Here is a 25,087-nt window from a genome sequence, read left to right on the forward strand (position 1 = left end):
CTCTGTTTTGGCATGTGTTGTTATCATTTTACCCTTAACAGCTGAAATGCTAGACCCGCCCCCCCCATGTGATGTTGGCTTGTATTGCCTTGAAAGCTGTATGTGTTGTATGTTACACTGTATGTAATGTGGGAAGAGGAGTCGTCTAAAATATTATGACTACGATGTGCTAAACATATGCTATAAAACAGATACTCACTCATCTGTGCATTGTCTGTGGAGCTAAAGCCAGGAGCTGATTAGCTTAGCCTAGCATAAAGACTGGAAACAGGGGGGGGGGAACGGCTAGCCTGGCCCTGCCCAAAGCTGAAAAATATGTGTTTTCCACAGTGAGTGAGTCACGCTAACCATCTTAATGCTAAGCTAAGCACTCCCTGGCTCTACAAACAGACATGAGAGTAAGTGCATAAAATTTGCTGTCATGACTGTCTGCCAAATATGAAGCTAGAGCCAGCCAGCAGAGCTAGCTTAGCATATAAAGAGGGAACAGGGGGAAACAGCTAGCCTGGATCTGTCCAAACCTGAGAAATACGCCTACCAACGCCTCCAAAGCTCACTAATTAACATTGTCGTATCTCCTTATTTACGGGTTACGTGCTGTAGCTATCTATTGTCGCATCGAAATAAAATCTAACGTTGACTCAGTTGATTCAGCTCATTTAAAAGCCATATGTTTGCTAATTTAGGCTATTTATCTGGTGTGACCACAAGGCCCCCCCCCCCCCCCATTCACCTTCATTGTTTTTCGGTGGAGGCCCGGGGAGATAAACAGCTATATACATGGCTAGACAGCAGTAGAGGTAAGTGAGGAAATGTTTTTGGGTTTTTTTGTAATATGGTTGAACTGATCCTTTAAAAAGGAAAAAACAACAACAAACAAACTTTGGTATTATCTGTGAAGAAACCAGTGTCTGGCTATTAAGACAGGCCTTGTAAACAAGACCGTGCATTCTCCAACAGATCATACCCTGATAAAACGGCCGGGAGCCAAAAAGCCAAAGATTTAAATTGCTCCGTCGCTATCTCCACTAGATCACTTTCCTGGCGGTTGGATTAGAGAAAGTAGAGAGATTTTGGGTGTTTTATCAGCGCTCAAAAAAACAACAACTCAGCATGTGTGTGTGTGTGTGTGTGTTTGTATATGTGTGTGTTAGCCCGAGGCAACAATGAGTGGTGTCAAACACTCTCCGGCAGGGATCAAAGACTCAGCCTGTGGCTGAGACTCCGCTGAGGAATGCCAAACAGCGCTCGACTGACTGATTCAATGGCCGATTGATCGACTGCTTGATTGACTCATCGTTTGATTGATTTGACTGCTTCTTGTCCCTCAGCGGTGGGTTTCTGGGTGCGGTTAGGGTCACGGCAAACCCGAGAGGAGCGGCGAAATGTTTTGGTGAATAAGCTCTGATTGGCTCAGTGTGGCGCCGACAACAATATCGATGGGCTTTTTCCTCTCGCTTCCGAGTCCAGTATTGATGAGGTTTTTTTTTTTTTTTTTTGTTCGAGCGCACATGCCGGCGCCCTGGATGCTACAAGCAACATCTCAGGTGCGTTAGCATATGCATACACTGGCCTCTCACTGCAGAGCGCTTATTCACCAAAAAAGTCAATGCATCACCTCAGCATGTGTACAGATTCAGTTCCTACTGTGTGCAAAGGGATATCTTGACATCTCAGAGTTAGATGTACGTTTTTCTTCCATGTCTTAACCCCCCCCCGGCAGTGATAACATGTTCAAGAAAAGATGCCTCGAGATACAAAAGACACTCTGATGTAGTTTGTCAAGGTATCCCCGCTCTCCATCTCTTAATAATCAACAATCGTGCAGAAACAGACATATATACGGCCAGAAATATCTGGAATATTGATCTGGAATGAGGCGTTTTAGCCGCTAAAAAAAAAAGGTACAGGAAACTCAAAATTGTGAAAAGGTGACTAAATAGCTTATCTCTGGCTTTTAAATGCTTTGCTAGGGGTTTGTCACAGTTCTCACCTGCCGCCTTTACGTGTGATTGACAGTCACTAAACTGGATACCTACCGCCGGCGGGCTTTGATTCATACACTCCGTTGCCAGTTTATTAGCAACATGAAGCTAAGCTAAGCTAGTATTGCGAGTGCTGCGCTGATGTATTCTCACTTCTGGCTGTTGGCGGCTCGTCTGCCTCAAAAACATACCGTTTATGGCGTTTATGGATCCCTCTGATCAGAACGGCCATACCGGAAAAGTCCGAATAAATAATTGCGATTTTTCCGTTTGGTGTAACCTCGCACGATACGCAATTCCCAAATGAAGTTTCCTGTACCTTTAACCCATCGTCCGTGAAATACAGAAGATATATGACAGCAATCGGCATCTGTGTTAATCCACATGCCAGCAACGCAAGCAAAAACAGGCAATCTTTGGGCTGACTGTGTGTGGCGTCAGGTAGGTTCACATCTTCAGTGTTAGCATCTGATAAGATTAATGAGACCACATTCCTGAAATAGACTCACTGGGTTGCGAACAGTTGCTCCACGTCCATCTGTCACTTACACAGGAGTTTATTTTAACGTCAGTCTGCTGTGAATTTCAAACAAGGGTGGGTGGGTGTGTAGGGGGGCTTTCACTACATGAGAATAATCAGACTACACCTCTAATTTGTGAGTAACGGCGTTTAAAACAGCACAAAGCTCTTTAACGATCAGCTTATAGATTTATCAAGTGGAGTGAACATGAGACTGTTGACCGAAAGTTCCCCCAGAACTGCGTCAGCAAAGAATTAGGGCAACCGATCCCCTGTGAGCTAGCGGCTGCACGAACACAGTCGGGGGAAGACAGACATCCCAATGCAGGAAGTGTGCTGTGCTGGAGCATTTTTCTCCAAAATGCATTATTCCAATTCACATCAATCAAAATGTTTCTGGCGTCTGGGAAAACTCTCTGGAGGGGCCATTATCTGCAGCGCTCGTAGGGGCCGAGGGTGGCAACGGGGGAATGCGGGAAAAAAAAGTGGAGCACGAGGAAGGTTCACCTCACCGCGTCCCGTTCGCAACACCGTGAGTCTACGCTGCGAGGGGGCTGCTGCTGAATACAGATAGTGTGTTACCGGTTGGCGTAGTGCTCGATCCGAGTGTGTGTGTCGTCATGCGAGAGCTGAGGGGACGATCCGGGCCTGCGACAGACAGAGAGAGAGAGAGAAGAAAGAAAAAGAAAAATGAATCCAACCAGGAGGGAATCATTAATCCCAAACGCACACATGCACAAGCCACATGAATCCACAGGAGGGCTATGAGGGGGAGCGGCAGTACGCGGGACACAGATGTGTGGCGGTGTGAAATGCTCTGTAAATAAGCTCCCCGGCTCGGAACCCGCACCTGCCTTCGCTTCAAAAAAACAACAAAAAAAAACGGACGCGCCGGTTCTGAGATGTCGCACCTCGTCTGCCGAGGGAAAGATCAGTGTTTTGACATCATTAACCAGGGGTCTCTGCGGATCCCAACAACTTTTCCTGCGGCGTTTTAGTCCCCGACAAATTAGCGCTTTGACTCCTTTAAAATCCGGAGAAAACTTCCCCTTCCACAAGGGCACCTTGACGTTCGGACGTTTTATCTGTTAAAGAGCCCAAACAGAAGAGTCTTCATCGCGAAGTGAAGGCGAGCAAATAATGAAACTTGTCAGGATAATCCAAAAAATATGAAATTATCCCTTAAAATTACTATATAGCACTATGGTACAACATCGTCATTATTATTACAGTTGCCATGGTGACTAAACACTACTTACGGAACGTGATATGGCAAAAATCAGAATAACAGATTGGAATAATGGCTTAAAATAGCTGTTTCTTAATTAGTGTTTAAACTGCATCAAAACGTGACGCTCGCATCTTTCGGCATGTGCTGATTCTGACTCGTGTGCCCCTGTTGGTTACTGGTTACACGGGCTTACGGCACCTATCGTGTCCCGCGGTGCACATCACGTGCTGCAGGTTGCCGATATAATAACAATAATGTCCTCGGAACGATTGCAATGTCATAGGGACTAATTCCAAAAAGAATTCCTTGATATATTACAAAGACTGATCTACGGGAATAATTGAAAGTGCTGTTTTCATCACCAACAAGAAAACATTCTGTGACAGTTAGGCTGAGTATAATGCTACAATGCCATACTGGAAGAAAACCAGTCCTTGCAGGCAGTCCGGTGGTGGCTCAGGTAGCAGGTCCAGCCGGTGATCATATTAAAAATGTGGCTAAAAATGCTACATAATGCTAGTTGCTAATGGGTAAAGTGGTTTGTGTACATCAGTGGAGCAGCATTGATACGCTGTGTATCGGGCAAACTGATACCGCAGCAGTTTCTTTCAATAACAATCAGTGTATATGAAGGTGAAAAGCAATTTACGCCGGTGGAACAAGAGTGACGTGACATGTATAAGTGCCGTAAGCCTGCAGAACAGCAGCAGCAGCAGCATACTAATGTCCAATAACGCCGTACCACTCAGAACTGACACGTGACACCAGAAAGAGAAGTGGGAAACCATCGGCGCACTTTTTCCAGTCTCAGCGCCCGAAGACTCACAGAAGCGTCCACTGGGCTCGGCAAGTCTCGACGCCGCACATAAAGCGTGAAGACCGTCTCAATAAGGTTACTAATGAATCATTTTAGGTGTTGACTGGCCTGGGTAAGAATCAGAATCAGGGGAGTGACTCATCCTGAATCACAGATCTGCAGGGTGATGTGTGTGTGTGTGTGTGTGGGGGGGGGGGGGGGTCAGGCAGCAGCAAGAAACTGTGAGATGTCAACCCACGACGGCTACAAGCAAAATGGCTACACAATGAGAAATGAGTGGAGGTGTGTGTGTGTGTGTGTGTGAGAAAGAATTTGTGCATATGATTAAAAGAAGAAAATGAAATCATGTACGTTTGCATGTCTGTTTGAGATCATATTTGAACATGAGACTGGCAGGAAGTGCATGTGCAGGTCCAGTGTGTGTGTGTGTGTGTGAGAGAGTGTGTGTGTGTGTGTGTGTGTGTGAGCCAGGTACTCACGCATGGTCTACGGGCCAGAAGTTGATCAGAGTGACAGGACTGCAAGACAAAAAAATGTGAGATGATGACACAGGAAGTGGGAGGACACTGCACAGCAAGGTATGATGGGAGCTGTAGTATGGAAGGCAGCGGGGGGGTGGGGTGGGGAGGAGGGGGAGGAGGGAGAAAAGGGGGCGCGAGATCAGATTGACACAAGCAAGAGAGCGTGATAAAATATGAGTTATAAGTGCACGGCCACTCACACACACACAAAACAAACAACCCTCAGGCCTCCGAAACCACAGTATTATGGTTCAAATCTTGTCCTCTTCTCTTTTCCGAGTCGCACTCCAGCGACGTGTTAACGTTGCTCTCGCGGCAACATCACCGCCGTGTTTCCTCGTAGCATGAGAGCATGCCCACAGCAGTTCACCGTCACCGTCGACTGTAGCATTAGCATCCTTTAGCACTGGTTCACAGGCGGCGTTTGTGTTTTCTGGGGTGTCATCCATAATTAACGCTTGAGGGCTATTAGCAAAAGTTGAAGGGGTCCAAGCCAATCCCCGCAGCGACCCCCCCCCCCCCCCCCCCCCCACTTCTCTCTGCTGTCATATACAGCTGCAATACCTCATTCTGATTGGCTGACCAAGAAACAGTCATGACCACCCCTGGTAGAACAGCAAATTGTTGTCTTTACACTTAGTTGTTATTGTGTTTCGTAATGGTTTTAACAAACATGATATAACATGCTAATTAGTGTGCATTAGAGGAACTGGTATCACCATGGAACAGAGCCCGACTTTGTGCTAAGCTAAGCTAAGCAGCCGCTGGCGTCGGCTTCATATTGAACTTGTGCTTAAAAGAAAGGTTGTTTTTACACTTTAGTGGGATCAACCTTCTATTCATGTTTCAAAATCGTAAATTTATGTAACAAAACAGTCACCTCTACCTCTAACTACCACCCTCAGCAATAAGACGCATCAAACACACACACTTGACATGGACAGACAAGCTGTATACTTGCTGAGTAGGCAGCAAACACCCCTTACAAGAAACACATGCGTTAGTGTGTGTGTGTGTATGCATGGGTTTACATTAAATGTGTGTGTGCAATCCAAGTGTTCTCTAATTCGGGTCCCATGAGTGGGAGTGTCTCTCACCTAGCTTCTCTTCCTGTTTGCCCCTCTGTGTGTGTGTGTGTGTGTGAGACTCACGTTTCCATGTTGTCTCCCTCCAGGATGGTCTGGACGGGCAGGTAGCCCATGCGCGGGTGTTTGGCGAAGTAGCGCTTGGTCCTGAACTTGTTCTTCAGCACCTTGGCAAAGTCCCTGACATCCTCCCCTGATGTAGTCTGCGGAGAGACGGGACACAAAGGTGGCTTTGTTCACACCATGGGAGTGGGGCACAAAAACACACACACACACACACAACTTTAAGAACGCAGCGCTCATTTATTTCAAGCCCCTTTTTTTGCCGTCATTCACACATCGAGTGAGCGAAGGTGCTGCCCTCATTGTCAAGTCTTAGTGTGTCGTTACAGTTACAAGAGCGAGGCAGCAGATTTATGACTCTCAGCCAGGGCTCCGGCGTCTTTCTTTTAGCCCCGGGCCTGTGCTGAAGAGAGCACGGGTTAACCCTTTATTTACACGAGATGTCAGACAACATGCACACAGCTTCAGTGGACGGGCCTGCTTCTCAACTGTTTGCAGTGGGATTTGGCTGTGGAATGCTCATTATGTCGGAGTGTTTTCTGTCGTATTCCCTTCCTGGTGCACGGCAGCTCTCGGTTTTTGCCCCGAAGCTGGGTTTACTGCACAGAAGTGCGTCCACGCTCTCCATTCTGTGAAATACTCAATTCACTGGGGCGAGCCTTCGGACAGACTGCTCAGATGCTTTACACTTCCGAACCGGAGGAAGGAAATGATTTGCGTGCGAGTCTGGCACCTTAAAATTCACATCCTCACCGTTTTCATTTACATTTCATTTACACATTGCAGAGCAGTAATACATATATATTCATACCGGAGTGCAGTACTCGACCATGGGGTACTGCATCTTATGTCCCTTGGCGACGCGGCCGGAGAAGAAGCAGCTTTGGCAAATGTCATAGTTGAAATGTTTCAGACTCCGATATCTGCGGGAGAGAAAGGGAGAGCGAAGGAGGGAGGTCGAGAGGACGAAGGAAGAGGACAAAAGGTGGGGGTGCGAAGAGACAAAAGGGAGGATGGAGGAGAAGCAGAAATAGAAAAAGAAAGGGAGTGAATCAATGGAAGAGGGAAATTTACGGCTCCGTTTTCCTCCAGGGTAGGAGTAGTTGAAATTCCTCCAGCACAGTACCTAAATGAGATATTTATTCTCTGGTCCTGGGCCTCTTCATTAAAATTTATCACCGCTCTTGTCATGAAGGGGCCCACCAACAACAGAGCAGAAACACCACCCTGTACAGGTCCCAACCTTTACTTTAATAAAATAAAATTAAAAAAAACCCCTCCTGGGCTTCACCAGTGGTTTTAAGGTTACAAATACGACTGCAGTTCTGTCATTAGAATTATATCATCAATCATTCATGTGTGCAAGTGGCCTGTTTTACTGCCCCGCTGCTGCTGTTGAATTAGATTAAGACGACAAATAGGTTCACGAGGCGATTTCACAGCCGGAGCCATCTCGCTGATCAAATGGGTGAAGCTGATGTGTGTTTTTGTTTTTTTACTGGAATAATAACCTCCAACAAAAGGGCCTTTTGGCGTACGGAGCGCACATGCTCGCAATGAAAACAAACGCGTACGAGTGTCAGATTCAGCCGCCGCGCTCTGATCCGCACAAACTTGTTTGTAAAATCGCTTCACTCACAAAAAGAGAAGATTGGTACGAGGCACGAGGGGGACCTGAAACAATTAGAAATGTTATTACAGCTGCCAATGCTGTGCCATCGCAGAGCCATACTGCGACAGACGTGAAGAGGGAACGTCTGATGTGAAATGACGTGGCTCAAACACATCTTGAACGCTGATCTTGCGAGTTCGTTGCATGCCAGGCGGCGTGAGGTGGGTCTAAACGAGAGTCCACAGCCGTGCCACGGACACGGCGGTGCTTTTGAGCTAACTGCTAACATCTGCGCGTGAACGTGCTCACAAACGGCAACGCTAACGTGCTGACGTTGAGAGCAGGTGTAATGTTCCCCTTACCATTTTAGTTTAGCGTGCTAACGCTTGCTAATTGGCAAATTAGTGATGACGGCACCAAAGTGATGAGGATAAATTGTCTGGGAACGACGAAGGTCTGTGCGAAATGTTTTGCCAGTCGAGCACATATTTCACCAGATAACTGACAACTTGGAGGACCCACGAAAATGACGTGGCAATCCATTCAGTCGTCGCTGAGATATCTCATTCTGGAGCAAAGTGGTGGGCCCAGCGACACTGCCATCCAGACAGCCAGGCCCGGGTGTCTGGAGCCAACCAGGGGGCCCAACCAGGGGGCCCAACCAGGGGGCCAGTGAGCAACGCATGAAACAATATATGGAAAGTCCCACTCCTCTCCTCCTACTGTTTAAATAATGAAGAGCACTACAGGGACGAGGACGCTCACTCTGCTTTAAAAATGAAAAGCTCTTCTGGATTATCGCTATAATAAAAAAAAAGAAAGAAAAAAAGCAGTGTCTTATCTCTCTTATAATTATATTATTAAAACAGATTATGGCGACCTATGAAGATATTTAAAAGAACATATATATATATATATATATATATAGCCAATGGGCTGCTGGTATATGCTTTAGACTAGACAGTGATATATTAAAAGCCCAGAAGCCAAAGATCTCAGTGTGCAGTTAGACACTTGAAGGTTCAGTGCTGCACCGCACAAGAGCATAATTCTCACTCGCTCTCATTTGAGCTTGATTGAGAATGACATTCATTTTGTGTTTTATTGCCCTCTATGTAATGAGATGAAGAATATAATGCTCTATGGCAAAATGGCTCCAATTGTGCTCATTTCTTCTGATTAGAGGTTCAGATGTGCCGCTCGAGAGATGGATGACGTGCGGAACACATCACCTATAAAAACCGCGACATCTTTAAGGCACATTTGCACTGTCACACACACTGCTGCGACGGCATGACTCCGACCTGAATCCTATGATGGGACACTCCTTGCAGATGTTACACTTGGCCTGGTGCTTGGCGGTCTCGGCGGCGGCCACGCGGTGCAGGACGGGTAGCCACACCATTGACTGAGGCTCCAGGCGCATCCAGTCCAGGAACATGGCGGCTTCCAGCTCAGGTTTGTTGTTGGCCTGGGAAGACGACAGAAGTAACGGTGAGCGTGGGTTTTGAAAATAAAACAAACAAAAAAAAAAAAGGTGACATTAGCTTTCAATGTGACTGACTAAACATATTCAAATCCCATTTTTGGAAAGGATCTTCTAGAGGGGAGATGAAATCGACTCTTTGTTTGAAGAACTGTGTGTTTTCTCGACACAACCTTGTTTTGGGTGTTTTGGTGAAAAATGAAAACTCTGCTTCACGTTTCACAGTGAGCCAGAGAACTCCAGTAAATATTTCATGCGTCTGGTAAATGGTAAAAACAACATTGAATGTTATGTTGCAAAATAACGGTTCAGTCAAAAAAAAAAGGAAAGAAAGAAAAAAAAAGTCAAATTTTAATAAGACTCTGGTACAAGGACAACTGCACCTTGCCATCCTTACTTAAAGGATACATCTGGTGGTATTCCATACTTTTTCGTGGGGTCCAAAAATCCCATAAAACCAATAATGAATGTATCCTATTAACATGGTTTATGTGTGCATCCAAAGCCTGATATAACCTCTGCGCCATAGAACACCATTAAAAACACATCAATGAGCCACACCGTTGCACTGGGTGACGTGTTCCTTCATTACCACAAACACACACACACACACACACTATTTTGACTCAGTCCACACGCACACGTCCCGCTGCAACAAACACCCATTAGAGCACCAACTGTGGATTAACCCGCCGCTCAAAATAGTCCCTCAAAGTTGCACTATTTCTTTCTATCTCACACCCGTCGGGAATGAAGCTAAACCATCTCCAGTTTTAGGGCTGGATGAGATTAGATAGTCCACTTGGTGTGTGTGTGTGTGTGTGTGTGTGTGTGTGTGGGGGTGTGTCTGAGGGATAATCCAGTCAGCCTGCAATTACTGGAATACTTTGAAAAAACAAACAAAAAAGGAGAAATCGTGTGTTTTGTGGCTCAAACGTTGATGCCGTCTGTTCCCAAACATACAAGGAACACAAAGGGAACCTTTCCCTTTCCTTGCGTCTCTGTGCTGTCGCATACTTTTATCACTGTAACACCCCTGTATGGCGTTTGTCCGATCCTATTCCCCCCCCCCCCCCACGTGTCCATAAAAATGTCCCGTGTTTCCATCCCAGCAACATCTTTGCAGCTTGTTTGATCGGCCGCAGGCTGTCATTCGCCTGCTTCTCCTGCCTGACGCTTAAGTTCACGCTCACACAGCCACACACACACACACACACACACACACACACACACACTTGCTCTCTGGCCCTGTTTACTGGAGTCTTTAATGCACTTGTTTTTTTATTATTCAGGTTTTATCGATCTTTTGCCCTTTATTTTCCTGCAAAGCTCTTAGTGACAATCCAGTTTCTTTCTATAAATAGACCCGATTTAGTAAACAAACGCTCGGTGCGGCTGTGGGAATATACGGCCTCCATCTTTAGGGCCTCAGGCATCAGTGCAAATGGACACGCAGCATTTGACGGTCCCGTTACTGTTATTCGTGAGTACCTTCATTACGGCCGTCTATAACTCTGTAGAAAGTCAAACCAGACTGCTAACTAAAAACAAGCAACTTATAAAGAAGGGTTTGTCTGTCTCTGTGTGTGTGTGTGTGTGTGTGTGTGTGTGTGTGTGTGTGAGAGTGTTTCTCGTACAAACTGGAAGCAGCTGCGGACGGAGGGCTCGATGTTGGAGCCGCCGAAGGAGGCGACCTCGCCGAGCTGCCTGGGGATCTGGATGGAGTCGTGGAGGAGGAGGCCCAGGCGTCGCTGGTCGCAGAAACCTGTCGCGCTGGCCACCTGTCTGAACAAGACTGGGGGGGGGGGGGTATTTTGGGGGAAATTGGGTATTAGATGCAGTGGAATTATGCTTAACATGTGAATGTAAAGAATGTCAAGAAATAACCTAAAAAAAATTAGGATACATACGGAGATAAATCTGCAAACGTTTTAGCTAGTTCAAGTATCATTCTTGAAATAGATTACGGCGCAAATGCTGCTGCGTCTCATCAGTTACGACATGACGATGATGATACCGTTCATTACGCGGGACCCAGAAGAGTTATGACTGGGGAATGTGGCACTGCTGTGCTTAGACAAACAGCTTCAACAAACCATTGTTGTTTGTTAATTAATATTGAAGTAATTAACTGCAATATGATTTCCCGGAGGAGCTAAGGCATTTTCTAGAGTCGCCTCTTTTCATGCTGCGCTGCGATTGGCTCGGCTGTCCCAGAGCAGTCCGTGCGCCCGAGATCTATTGCTGTGTATTGTTTGTTGCACTTTGCACCATTAAAATGAGCTTCTGGGAAATGCGGATGCAACGATTAAGAGCAATTTGGAGGTACAATGCGCATAAGTTCTGTGTGTGCGCATTACTTACATCTGTATTTATCCTCCAGGTGAGCCTTGCAGAGTGAAATGATTCCGGTTTTGAATGACAGGGTCCGGATCTTTCCGGTTCGACCCCTACCAAGGAACAAAACATGTTAGAGTACGTTGAATCTCACTGACATAATGGAAACCGTTCTGTGTGTGTGTGTGTGTGTGTGTGCGCGCACAGCATGCTACACGCACGTGTCGTAGACGTTGAGCAGCCAGTTGAGGCACATGTCGACGGACAGCGGGACGTTGACCAGGTGGGAGTGGCTCTGCTCCAGCCGCTGGTACAGGCTGGTCAGACAGGTGACCAGCTGGGAGATGTCCAGCAGCTGCTCGTTCTGCTTCAGACCGTGCTGGTCGAACACCTCGCACGCCATCGGCATGCTCAGCAGGTCCACTATAGGCACAAAGAGAGAGAGGGCGGTTAGCGGGCAGACACACACACACACACACACACACACACACACACACACACACACACACACACACACACACACACACAGCTGGGGCGGCAGCGTGTCCTGCTGCTGAGCTCAGACTGTCCTTCAGTCGGAAACCGGGCCGGGTTCAAACCCTCCGAGTTCAAAGTGTCCTTGAGCTCAACGCTGCTCAAGGGCGGCAGCGAGAAGGCGACCTAACTCCAGGGACCAATAAAGTACCACATTATTCATCTCTGCCGTTCTGTCGAGTCCACTAAAGGACGGGGAGAGAGGGGGGAGAGAGGGGAGAGTGTCAATGTTGAGACAATAAGCCAACTGAAGGTAAAAGAAAATCGACCGTTTGAATTCGCAGAAAAGATCAAATGTGCAGCGTGCGGTGCTTGAATTGATGGGATTTATTTGAACACATTAAATTTCATCTTTGAATATTCTCCTACAGGTGTAGAAGTGCTGTGATTAAAATCGGCCCGGGGGGGGGGGGGTTCCAGTTATAATTACAAGTTGTTGATGGGAACGCCATGTGCAAGTCTGAAACTCGAGATTGCAATTATCATGGCTAACGTGTTAGCGAGCAGTTGCTCATTTACACGTCCAGCAGACGCGGAGCAACGTTAGCATTCATTTAGAGCGCTGTTTCGCGCCCGCCTGACAAATGTTAAGTCCAACATTCTCTCTCTTTTAGATCTGTTTCGCCTCGTCGCTAACTGTGTCCGTCGGCTGCTTGGTAAGAAATTCATTAAATGCATGTATGTTATCATTTTATATATATTTAAATAAATTAATGACCCCCCCCCCCCATGGAGCTTGGGAGCCATTGTTCTGACGCACATACTGTTTAAGTCAAGTCAAGGAGAAGTCAAGGTTTCTGCGTCTTGCTTTAATGACGAAGATATCGACATTTATGTACGATGGTGGAATTCCATTAAGGCAAATAGAAAAGCCACCTAAATAATTCAGGAGAAGACAGATGTAAAAAACCAAAAAACAAAACCCAAAACAAAACAAGTGAGAGTAACTGAAAGAAGGAAAGACGAGAAACGGAGAGTAATAATAGGAAGAAAGAAGTACCCAGTGCGCTGTTGGGAATAATGTGAGCGTAGGGTTAAGGAAACAAAAAAAAAGAAAGGGTTAATCACCAAACCCGTTCATTTCTATTTTTAGAAAGCCTCCATAACATAAATAGTGCCTCTGTGCTGCACGGCTGCAGCCAGCTATACGCCTCAAAACATATCACACACACATAACAGCTCGTAGGCGGCTCACACTCCGCAGGTCCACCGGCGAGAGACGGGAAGGATGAGTAAACACACATATGGACACACACACACACACACACACACACACACACACACACACACACACACACTTACATACAGACTGTGAGGGCAGAGAGGCAAAGATGGTAGAAGTAGAGAGACGATGAGGAGGAAAAAGAGAATACACAAAGGAGGACGTGCAGAGGAGCAAAATGGAGAAGAGGAGCAGCGAATGAGGCGAATTTGAAAAAGAGACAGGGAGATGGACGGAAAGAGAGAACAAAGCAGGAGTGTAGGAGGGCTGGAACACAATGAGAGGAGCCCTCATGATGAGAGGGGAGTGTGCTTGGATCAAGAGACCAAAAAAAAAAAAATACAGGAGAGGTATACACACTGTACACTTTATATAGACGGGGAGGACTTACAGCAGAGAGCCTTCTGCAGGCGTCTGAGCTTCATGGCTGTCCGGTAGGCCGAGAATCGAACATTGTTCAGGTCAGCTAAAGGCAGAGGAAAACGAGAGCGAAGAGTTAGACATGAAAGGGGGGGAAGGAGACGGTGGACTTCAAATATCACAAGCTCTTCATTGCGTCTTGTGGGAAGACACGGGTTGGAGACAGCGCCTTACCCAGAGACTGGTAGAGCTCGGCCATCTTGGGATGGTCCCAGCATGTTGTCTGGGTCTGGTGGCTGGAAAGGGACAAAAAAAAAAAAAGAAAAAGAAAAGAAGAATGGTCAAACGGATTATATACCTGAGGCTAAAGGATCTTCTAAATGGCCATGAAAATATTACACTGAAACTTTTTCCTAAACTTCTGAGCTTCCGTCCACCGTGGGTATCAAGAGGAAGAGGCTGCAGCTATGCTAGCAGCTCTGCGAGACCGTATTAAGACGCAGCAGTGCTTTCAGCTAAATGCTAACACTAGCATTCCAACAGGCTCGCAGTGTTGATGTTTCGCCAGTAGACGAGTTAAGGGATAACCAAAGTCTACATTACATTTCATCCCAAGGTGATGGTCTCAGCCATAGCTGACATTTCATCCCAAAACAAAAAACATAACGCTCTAGAGTTCCTTTAAAGCGACGGGAAATGCTTCAATTATTTAACAGGACTGTGTTAAAAGTGAAAGCAAACGAAGTGGGGAATGCCAACCAACAAGTACGGAGTCTTTAAATAACACAAAACAAAATAAATAAAAGAAAAATCCAAAGCACCATCGTTCATGTATAATTTCAAGCCCCGTTTTACCTTAAAATAAACCCTGCAGTGACTTTATATTATTATTGTCATCTTGTATTCATATCTTGCAAAAACGGTGGGTCACTCTGGATAAAAAAGCGCGAGCTCAAAACACCCAGACTGTAAACCACCGAGGTACAGTGAAAGTGACGCAACCGGTGGAAATCCATCTACGCAGGGAGACAGGCGACGAGTTCCACTCGTTCCAAAATGCGTCACAATTAAAGCGGAATAAATCAAAGCGAGAGCATTTGTTTCACTTTTGGTGAATTTCGGGTGAAGTCAAGTCAAATCAGAGGCCATAGCGGCTGCACAATAGTCGTCACTGGGGTTTTTTCTTTTTTTCCTGTCTTACAGGTTCATCTTTATGTCGCAGGTTTCAAAATAAAGTGGCCTTTGTTTTGCTCCTTCTGCTCGACTAAAACCGTACTAACCAAATAAAATCCACTAAACTGGCAAACAAAAGTTACCAAGACAGAATCCAAGGAGCTGTCCTGTTTCTTTATGTATAGAGGACTTACAGGAGACGGCAAGTGAGATTTACGTGACACAGCGAGGGAAATATTTAGACTCAGTCGCTGATGAATGAGATCAGCAGCCCCCACCCCCCAAAAAAAATATCCCACACTATGACATTAATCCCGTTGTTTATGTGTTTCTCCCCTCCATCTCGGAGGCACTCCTCAGCGGCGGGAGAGGAAGAAAAAAGAAAAAGAGGCAGAGGGAGAGATAGTCGGTTGCTGTGTCATTCTCCGTCACACACATCCTCTCCTCGTGACTGCTGCTCGCCACTCACAGGAGACTCGGCTGAGTGTGTGTGTGTGTGTGTGTGTGTGTGTGTGTTGGAGACAAACAGATTGGGAGCGAGTGTGTGTGTGTGTGATGCACACGCAATGAGGGATGGGTATTCTCTCATGTGCCGGAATGACCGCGGCGACGACGGTATTTGAAGAACTTGCGCTTGTTCTGCACGCTCTGTGCCATCTGTCCACTCATGGGTCGGGACCGATTAACCAAGTTCATTAGGACTCCATTAAGTTCACACAAACCAGTTCACACGCACCAGTAAACGCAACGCTCAAGACCTACAGTTTGAGCTCAAATGTCCTGCAGGTGATAACTCGCCGCAGTTTGCACAAAAGCCAACTCTCTCCCCTCGTCCTCCCAACACTTCCACTCAGCCGAGTGCCGCCATCCGAGCTCTCATTTGCATTTCACGCCATCTTTAAAGACACACCCACTTTGAATCGAAACGCCATCTAGAAAAACGCTCAACCCTCTAACTAATTATGTCAGTGTAAAGCAAAGCAAGCTGATTTTCCTGGGTCATTAGCGCCACTTCGCTGCTGTTGTAATAATCGCTGGTGCTAACGTGGCAAGGAAATCGGTGCGTCCATTTTTAGCGAAAAGGTGTCAAAATGAACGTCAGAAATAAATAAAATCGGACTGCGAGGCGGTGTCAGATAGATGCTACTGTAAATGTGATGGTAATGGGCCAGCCGCCTGTTTACGTAGAGCCCACCAAATGTTTGAAAAGTCCTTCACAGGAGACGGAGGACAGTGGAGTCTTCCGCGTTATAACGCAGGTGGTTAATAAATAGACATTCGGGCTCCCCGCAATCCTTGGAAAGAGAGTGTCAATCAGGGTGGCACTTCCGTCACTAAGTGGAATACAGGACAGTTAAATGGCTGTTGGAATGAAATATTAGAGCCATTTTGAAGCTGATATTAGGGTGAAAATGAGCTGGAGCCAAAAAAAAATATGAAAGAATGAAGACCAAACACAGATTCCCATTTCTTCAGTACACGTGAGTAGTGGGTGTGCACTGACCGCGGTGGGTGCTGTGGATCGTTGGGGGGGGGGGACACTTTGTGGCAAACGAAAAAACAAAAAACAGCTAAAATAGAGCAGAGCTGTTTAAAACGGCGCCGCTCGGCGTTCCTTCGCAGACAAAGCGCTGTGTTTTCTGCTTTGTAATTCTCGCCTGAGGCGTGTTGGCGCGCTAATGCAACCCTGCCCAGCTTGTTAAAAGCACACACGTCGAGTCGGTCACACACAAGCACACCTGCAGTTTAACCTTTGTCTGAAAAGCAAACAAATAATAATCCATATGCTGGGGCTTTTTTTTTTTTTTTTCCTTTTCCGCATTGCCCTTGTTTTTCTCTCTCCTTGCCTCTCTGCCCCTCTCCCACACTCCCACTCCAGATAATGAGGAGAGGGGTCCCATGGTGAAGAGCTACTTAAAAATCCTCTAAAGCTCAGAGTCTGTGCAAACAGTAGCTCAGTCACTCGGCGCGCTGCTCCGAGCCACTCGGACAATCGCTTCTAATGGCCGCGCGGCATCAAGCGCGCAGCTGCTTCCATCCCGAGCACTGCAGCGGCTCGGAGACGCGGGGCTTCTGACGGCGAGGCGTTGCACCTCAATTCCCCCGACGTCCTTCAGCAAGGCAGGTAACTTGCGGCTGTTTACGTCAGCTGCTCGGAAGCAAACAACAAGTAAGAAAAGGGCCCTTCTGTCTTCACACGAGACTGAGGCGATCTCAGGATTCTCTACCCAGGGGTCTAGAACCAATCGATGAGTCAAAGAACAATACGTCTTCCTGTGAAAAGGAGAGGTTGTCTTATTGAGCTGCTGGACAAGAAAACAATAGATACTGTATTTGGTTAAATGATCTCACTTATATAGCGCCCAAAGCGCTTTGCAGATAAGTCTCATTCACCGGTGGCGACCGAGCTGCCATGCAAGGTGCTGGCCTCCATCGGGAGCAACTTAGGGTTCAGCGTCTTGCTCAAGGACACTTCGACTACCTCCACCACCACTGCGCCACCATACCGCCCCTTTGGTTGGTATGCTTTGTAATGACTTAAATTCCTAATGTAGTCTGGTGTGGCACAAAAAGCCAAAACATGTCTAAAACACATTCCTGACGTCCAAAAGTTTCATGCCATGCCGTTCGGTTTGATTTACGGGAAACAAGCCATTTGTTTGGAAGATACTGCGTCTTTTTACACACACCGTCGAACACACGACGTTGTTCAAATGTGTCCACAAAATCCAGAGCCGCAGTCCTGCCTCTTCCCACCAGATGCTCCATCGGGAGAAATGAACAAAACACAGCAGAACAATCACACATCAATGGTGGCCTGCAGGAATCGAGCATCTCTGGTTTTGTCTCTTTTTTTTTTTTTATGCGCTCCGAAAGCCGACACCCGCCTCCCTGGAACACGCACCGTGGCCCCAGGACGAGCCAAAGTGTTGATAATGCGTCGTAAACCGTCGAAAGATAAAAGTACCGCACAATGAGCGGCTCTGGCAGAGCAGTCAGGGATTCGCTGCCTTGCTCGAGGGCGATCTGATTGAAGCTGGCGCATTCAGCGTTCACCCCGCCCGCCCACAGGGACAGAAACCAGGAGAGACAATAACGCTTTAAACTAACCATCTTACTGGGGTGAAGCTGCTTAAGAACTGTGACCAAAAACAGAAGACACAATCAACTGGAAATAAACAAAAGGTCGAGGAAGCGTTGTCTTGATTTTGGCAGTGCGTACTGTAAATGCATGCTCTGATTAAGAGTGTCTGTTATAGTGGGTGTAAGGCAAAGCCACTATTAGTGACGGTGGCGCCAGAGGGGAGGTCAGAGGATCACCAAAGTCACTGCAAATTCACCCTGAGGGGAACGTGAACGTCTGAACCGAACGTCTTGGCAATCATACAAATACAGTTGGTTCGAAAGTGTCTATAGCGATTGACGAATATTAAAACACCTTAGAGACACTTTAGAGACGGTCCCCGGCTTCAGCTGGTCGCTTCAGTTCTATCAGATCACACAAAGGTGGCGGACTTCTATAATGTCAGATCACGAGGTAAAAAAACAAAAAAAACAACCTAAAACTACGTACGCCTCCGTGGCTTGAAGCATGCGTTTGTTTGCATTTGCGGAAACCTGCATTACAGAAAGCCATGCTGCTCGGCTGCTGAAAGTTCCTGCTCACACTCGCTGGATTCCTGTGATACGAGCCATTCCTCTGTGCAGCATGGGTTAAAGTTGGATTCAACTGCAGTCATCTTTTGACAGCGCTGACACACACACACACACGTGCCGCCACACAATACCGCACACACCCACACACGTGCGAACACACAATGCTACATATTGCAGTTAACAGGCAGCTGAATGGCTTATTGCTGCAGTGACAGATAGGCGTTTTAAATAATGGATCCGCACAGAGACACGAGTGTCACTTCTCGCTGCAGTCAATTATGGCTCTTGGATGAATGATTAAAGGTGGTTTATGGTCTATGGCGATGTCTTCTCCTGCCTATCATTGAGCGTGAGCCCCGACAGAATGCTTCCTGCGCACCAGGCATCTGAATGAGCTCAGACAATGGCCTTCAGGGGATGCAATGTGAACAAGAGAAAAAGCAGGCGAAAAAAAAAAAGAAGAAAGAAAACAACAACAAAAAAAAAAGAAGAAGCATGAAAGCCATATTCATCCGCTGGATGTGAGAGGAAGCCGTTCGTGAAAGGGGACCTAAAAGTACCGGCAAAACCTGAGGGATCACACGGGTGCTAAAAGAGAGCTGTAATTATTCCCCTTGTGATCATTTATCACAACGATGAGTTACTATTTCAGAAACACGGTAACTTAGTTGCACTTTTGGCATCTTAATTTGACATCCTGAGATTTGTTACAGGATAATTCGGGTTGCTGTTGTACACAAATCCCATGAAAAGACCACCATCCTGCTGTTAGTGCCATCTCTCGATACTTTCAGACTTCCCTACCCTGTCTGCGGTTCTCCCAGGCCCATTGGTTCCTGGTGAAGATATACATTTGTAAAAATGCCTCACTAATGTAGAGTTTTTAAACACAAACCCCCCCCAGTAATTTCCTAAAAAACGCGGGCCACTGTGTTTTTTTAACAAATGTTACTCAGTGCATTTGTTGGGGACTATTTTCAGCTGTGGAAGAATCCACATTTGGTGCTTTCGGGAGGATTTGTGGCGGCAGGATGGTGCATGCGGGTTTGAGTCAAAAGGTAACGGTCCGCTACATTTGGTCGCCTGCCAGCGGCGTCATGTCTGCTAGGAGATGTCGCAAATTGACTTACTATCCAGTTTTAAGCCACATTTCTCAAGTTAGCAGAGAAAGAAGTTGCGACTCGCAGCCCCTCCGGGACGTCCTGTGTCCGGCGAACAGCACCAGGGAAATACTGACGTCTTCAAACGACTTGTTTTTGCCAACAGTGCAAAGCCCAAAACTATATTCATGAAACAGAGAAAAGCTGAACAATTTGCATATGTGAGAAACTGAAATCACTTTTTAACAACTTTTTAATGAAAAGATTCATTAGAAACTTTTGATGTCAGGGGTTGAAACCACGGGTAAACATCAGTGATCATAGACGACACTTGGAACGAGTGGAACAGCTCATTGGCTATTTCATCAGCCCCTTTTCAAAATCGGCGTCGTCGTCGCCACCGCTACAATCAGTTTGCATGTCTGTGTGCGGGGTTATCTACCCAGCCTGACTGAAGAGGCAACTGCTGCATCCATTTAGCTCTCTACGCACACAGACATCACTTTTGAAATACAACCTGGGGCCTTCGGAGGCGGAGGAAAATGACTTTGGGAAAAAGAGGTAGATTCACACCAATAACTGATTACTAGACTGCACAGGAGCCGCTTTCGTACATGAAATACGGGATCTGCAGGAGACGGTGGATCGGGCGAGAAAAACAGAAGCAGCTCCTCTCTTGTTCTGTAGTGGCGGACATTCAGGTTTCGGGCTTTGAGCTGCAGGGTTTGCTTTTTTTCGGTGAGCTTAATTATCCCCCGAAGACCGAAGGAAAGCGGCTATTAGCCTGAGCATCATCTTAAAACTTTTCTGACGGCTGCCTGTCGAAATGCCTTTCCCAAGACCAGTCCGGTTTGGAGAACACGTTCATGCCCGAGTCTGTTTGTTCTCACGCGCTGACACAGTACTATCACAGTGTCTTCTTGATGCTGCAATTATACCGGAGCCGGTATAATTTATTATAAGTCATTCAAACATGACACCTGGAGAGAAAAAAAAAAAGCCTGCAGCTTAAATGTGGGAAAGTTTCTTCCATCACCGTCTCCGAATGCAGATATTCACCCCTAAAAACACCCCCCCACCACCACCACCACCACCACAGATGAGGCTGAAATAGGCACCAAATACAAAGACGGCACACACCAAGTCATAACAGTCATGCCTGAGCATGTCAGCACCACCATCCAGCGACCAGAGTGTGTGTGTGTGTGTGTGTAAGGCTTTTTATCCATCAGCTGTATTTAATCAGCACACACACACACACACACACACACCTGCAATCACATTGGTGCCAAAAATCTGCACCAGCCAGCCCGCATCCTCTGCTCTCATTTCAGCAACTCCTGAAGTGCACACACACACACACACGCATTGATATCTATGTAGTATCAATGCAGGACAACCACATCCACTTTACTGCAACCAACATGATCTGGATCGCGGGTGAACAGCACATACACCAACCTAAAAAAATACCTGAAAAATGAGGCCTGGCGTTATTTCCCAGCCGAAAATAGACCAACGCAGCACATCTAAATCGCCGTGCACACCTCCGCGCACACACACACACACACACACACACACACACACAGAGATCCAGACACGGGCTGCTTTGCTGGCACTGGGATGGTTGTGTTTGCACCTCCTTGTGCGCGTTTGTGACTGTGAAGGAATGCAACACAGTGACACATCGCTGCCTTGCTCGGTGGGGCTCTTTTCTCTTGCAAAAAAAAAAAAAAAAAAAGCTCAGCCAACGCACCACACACACACACACACACACACGCATACATTAACACAAATCCCCGTCGGGCCAAATTCAAACACATACGGGCAAATAAACGCAGGCAACGCACGCAGCCTGTTTGCTTTAAAGCACTCAATGCCCTTCTGTTTTTGGCTCCGGCACTGCAGCGCAGCAGCGGGCTACATAGCACGGATTTAGAATTAGGAAATGCACGGTTCGGGTATCCGGAGGGTTACAGCGGATCGGAGAGCCCGACCGGCCCGCACGCCTCGCCTGGTTCCCCGGCAACAACCACCGCCACACAGTCGCTGCGGAGGAAGGGCAGGGGGTTTAATGGCTACCAAATAGAACCGTTTGCCTCCCTTTTCATGGGAAAAAAAAACGCATGTCTCCGTTTTCCTATTCGTGTGCTGTGGGCTCTGTCCCTTAAATGCAAATACATATTTCATTAAACTTATATTATTGCTGTATGCAGCAAAATTGGCCACACAAAACCCCCCTGAACATGCTAGGTGACATGCATTCGATACTCATTTCGGACTGGAGATGTGGGTTAACAGCGCACAAGAAGAGAGTTCTGTTTCCCCATGTCCAAAATCTCATTTGAATGCATCTTTGTCCAGTGTTTAAACATCCACGAGCCTGCTTTTGCGCATATTCCGGACTAAAGGGTGAAATAATGTGTGTGGGGGGGCATCTCTGCCCCAGCTCGCCGCCTCTCTGCTTGCCATGAAACCCCACAGCCAGTGTGTTTACTGTGTGAACAGGTTTACTGCATTACGACCAGCACAAATTACCATCACCGTTCTTTATCACCACCATAAACGGTCCCCTGCCCAGCACTCACTTCCGAAGCTGCTCCCGCATCGCCGGCCGATCAGAGCGCTCCGCGTCCGCGAGAAATGAACCGATTCCCGGGCAGAACCGAGGCGATATCCCGACCCCCGCCGCGGTCCGACCAAGCGTCCTCTACCACAGGAGAGAGGCGTCCGAGATTACCGTGTGTATCCTACGTGTGTGTGTGTGTGTGTGTGTGTGTCGGTGTGTGTTCCTCTGTAAGCGGCAGCGGTGGGTTGCAGGGGGCTGCTGGCCAGCGAGACACGAGTGTCAAATCCTGACGGAATACAACAACGAACACTTCCGCTCATTGCTTCAAAATAAAAGCTTCAATGAGAAACTGAGAATCTGACGAACTGTACAGTGGAAATGAGAAAAAATAGGTTGATGGAACGTGTAACATCTCAGCAGAGTTCTATAAAATCAGTCACAAACCTAACCTCATAGCTCCCCACCCAGGGCCGTGCTAGCTTGCTCAGCTCGCTCACTAGCTGAAGTTGCTTTTAGCCGTTTAGCCCAGCTAACGGATACTTGTTTAGCCTCATTAAGAAAACCACTTTACACACACCTGTTTAGTTGCTAACATCTGGCGCGTTTAGCGAGCTAACTTGCCAAGACAGACAAAGAAAATACATTGCCTAAAGAGAAGTTACTTGCATCCTTTAACAGTCGGTCAGAAAATGTAAAAAAAAAAAAAATGGAAGGACATGTCATTGACTTGTCATAGCTAGAAAAGAACAGGTCTATTTATTAACATTGATAAAGAATAATAATGAAGTGTGTCAAAGTTAATTTTAGGCATAAATTGTTAGCAAATTGTTAGGCTGGATTACCAACCCCCCAGGTGGGAAACTGCCCCAGACCCTAAAGAGGCCCTAATAGACACAGGTTCACCAAGTGTGATACTCTGATTAATTCCAAATTAGTTAAAAAATATATATAGAACAAGGGCTTCAGGGGAAAATTGGGGCCCCCAACTAATTTTTTCCCCAGGGCCCCCAAGTGGGTCAATCTAGCCCTGGTTGTTGATGGATAAAATAACTGGACATCGGACAACAGCTTAATGGCTACACGAGATGCGTGAAGGGATCCTGAACCACCCGACATAGCGGACGCCTTTATTTTGAAATTGAATTTGGCACATTTCCGGTCGAGTCCTGCCCGCTTCTAGGGCGCTTGACGCAGCTCAGCGAGACCAGGCGGAGCTCAGGCTCCCTGCCTCTGCCTCCCTTCCCCCCATCCCGCTGTTTCTGAAAGCAACGGAGCCTCGACACCATCCGAGGAGGTTTTTCACCTCCCTGACGGGGGGAGAGAGAGAGAGAGAGAGGGAGGGAGGGAGGGAGAGAGAGAGAGGAGCTCTTTGCTTTTCAAGACACACAGATTCCCACATTCAAGGCCATGGAGAGAGAGAGAGAGACACACACACACGCACACACAGAGAGGGGGGGGGGGGGGGGGGGGGGGGGGGGAGAAAGATAGGAAAAGAGGAGAGACAAAAGGGGAAAGGAGGCGGAGAAGGATAGAGAAAAAGGTGCTTTTTGCTTTTACAAGGCACATAGGAGAGAAGAGAGGAGAGGCAGGAAGAGAGAGAGAGGGGGGAGGAAGAAGAGGAGGAGGAGGAGGAGAAGGGGGGGGGGGGGGGGGGGTCTCTTTGCTTTGGGAATCAGTGTTCAAGGCTTGAGAAATGTAGGCTATGTTGCACCAGCAAAGAGAGAGGAACAGCCTGTAATTTATAGGCAAGTCTCAACTGTTATTTTATCCCACCACAACAGTATGTCTTTATACCTGAGTGTGTGTAGGTGTGTGTGTGTGTGTGTGTGTGTGTGCGCAGCAGGGAGACAATGACAGATTGGAGGAAGAGGACAGAGAGGGACGGACACTGATTTTTAAGCTCTCGGACGTTGTTTTGCGGCTGACTACAGTACGTTTTGTGTGGGAGGTTGTGGATTTAAACCGAGGACTCCACCTGTGGGGGAGGCTTGCTTGCAGTGAGGCCAATCATGGAGGGGGGGGGGGGTGGTGGCAGGTTTGAGGAAATCATCTCCAGAAGCAGACAAGAAGAGCAGTTGCTCGGCCATATGTCGCCGCACTGTGCCCTGAATGTGTACGAGAGCGCGTTCGTATGCAGGAGACACAGCGCGGCTGTGTTGTTAAGTGTGTGTGTGTAGGCTATAGCCTGAGTGGGTGTTTTGTATGTTTGCACGCTGGCTGCTGCAGTGTGAAATCTACAACGTGTGCATGGACGCTACATGGACAAAGGTATGCGGACACTGGACCCACTCGACCTTGCATACTTTTGGGGCTTTCTTCTTCTTTTTTTCATGGTTTGGGCCCCTTAGTTTGAATATTTTAGACGATCATATGGTCCCAACTTTGTGGCGACAGTTTTGGGGATGGAAGAAGTGGGCTGGCCTGCACAGAGCCCTGACCCCATCGCCGCTCCAACACCTGCGGGATCACCCAACATCAGCTGGGACATTTGTAGTCTCCAAGCCCAGGCTGCGGTAACCCTGATGGCATCACCAGGGTTATTTTCTCAGACTTTAGGAGACAACTGTTTTCACAGTAAACTGACCTTCACAGTAACACTGGCCGAGTGCGGGGTAAAGGCATGAAAGTATTATACATAAAGTATCAAAAGTGAAAATACTTGTCATGGAGGCATTACGTCATGTCATTTTTCCAAGCAGAAGAAGAAGCAGCAACAACAACAAAAAGGGCATTTCATTTCCTGTACAGGTTCACAAACGGTGAAGTAACCACAGCTGCAGTGGAATAAAGAAAGTACGACATTTCCATTTGAAAT

The 25,087-nt window shown here is 47.2% G+C and overlaps 1 protein-coding gene across 2 annotated transcripts in view; it reads right to left on the bottom strand.

Annotated features, from left to right (window-relative positions):
- The window catches only part of LOC139306716 (dystrophin-like), a 49,270-nt gene that overhangs the window by 5,875 nt on the left and 18,308 nt on the right, over nucleotides 1-25,087 (bottom strand). The window contains exons 11-20 of one of the 2 annotated variants that reach the window (XM_070930666.1): nucleotides 14,008-14,069; nucleotides 13,805-13,879; nucleotides 11,879-12,080; nucleotides 11,685-11,770; nucleotides 10,958-11,115; nucleotides 9,139-9,305; nucleotides 7,034-7,145; nucleotides 6,226-6,362; nucleotides 5,033-5,071; nucleotides 3,088-3,153 (exon numbers count right to left, since the gene is read on the bottom strand). In XM_070930666.1, coding sequence (XP_070786767.1) covers nucleotides 3,088-3,153; nucleotides 5,033-5,071; nucleotides 6,226-6,362; nucleotides 7,034-7,145; nucleotides 9,139-9,305; nucleotides 10,958-11,115; nucleotides 11,685-11,770; nucleotides 11,879-12,080; nucleotides 13,805-13,879; nucleotides 14,008-14,069 — 1,104 coding nt within the window. Of the gene's footprint in view, nucleotides 1-3,087; nucleotides 3,154-5,032; nucleotides 5,072-6,221; nucleotides 6,363-7,033; nucleotides 7,146-9,138; nucleotides 9,306-10,957; nucleotides 11,116-11,684; nucleotides 11,771-11,878; nucleotides 12,081-13,804; nucleotides 13,880-14,007; nucleotides 14,070-22,291; nucleotides 22,444-25,087 lie in introns of those variants that run through there. The other variant, XM_070930667.1, reaches the window with a different exon arrangement.

This window comes from Enoplosus armatus, chromosome 24, assembly GCF_043641665.1.
Source record: "Enoplosus armatus isolate fEnoArm2 chromosome 24, fEnoArm2.hap1, whole genome shotgun sequence".
Taxonomy (NCBI): Eukaryota; Metazoa; Chordata; class Actinopteri; order Centrarchiformes; family Enoplosidae; genus Enoplosus; species Enoplosus armatus.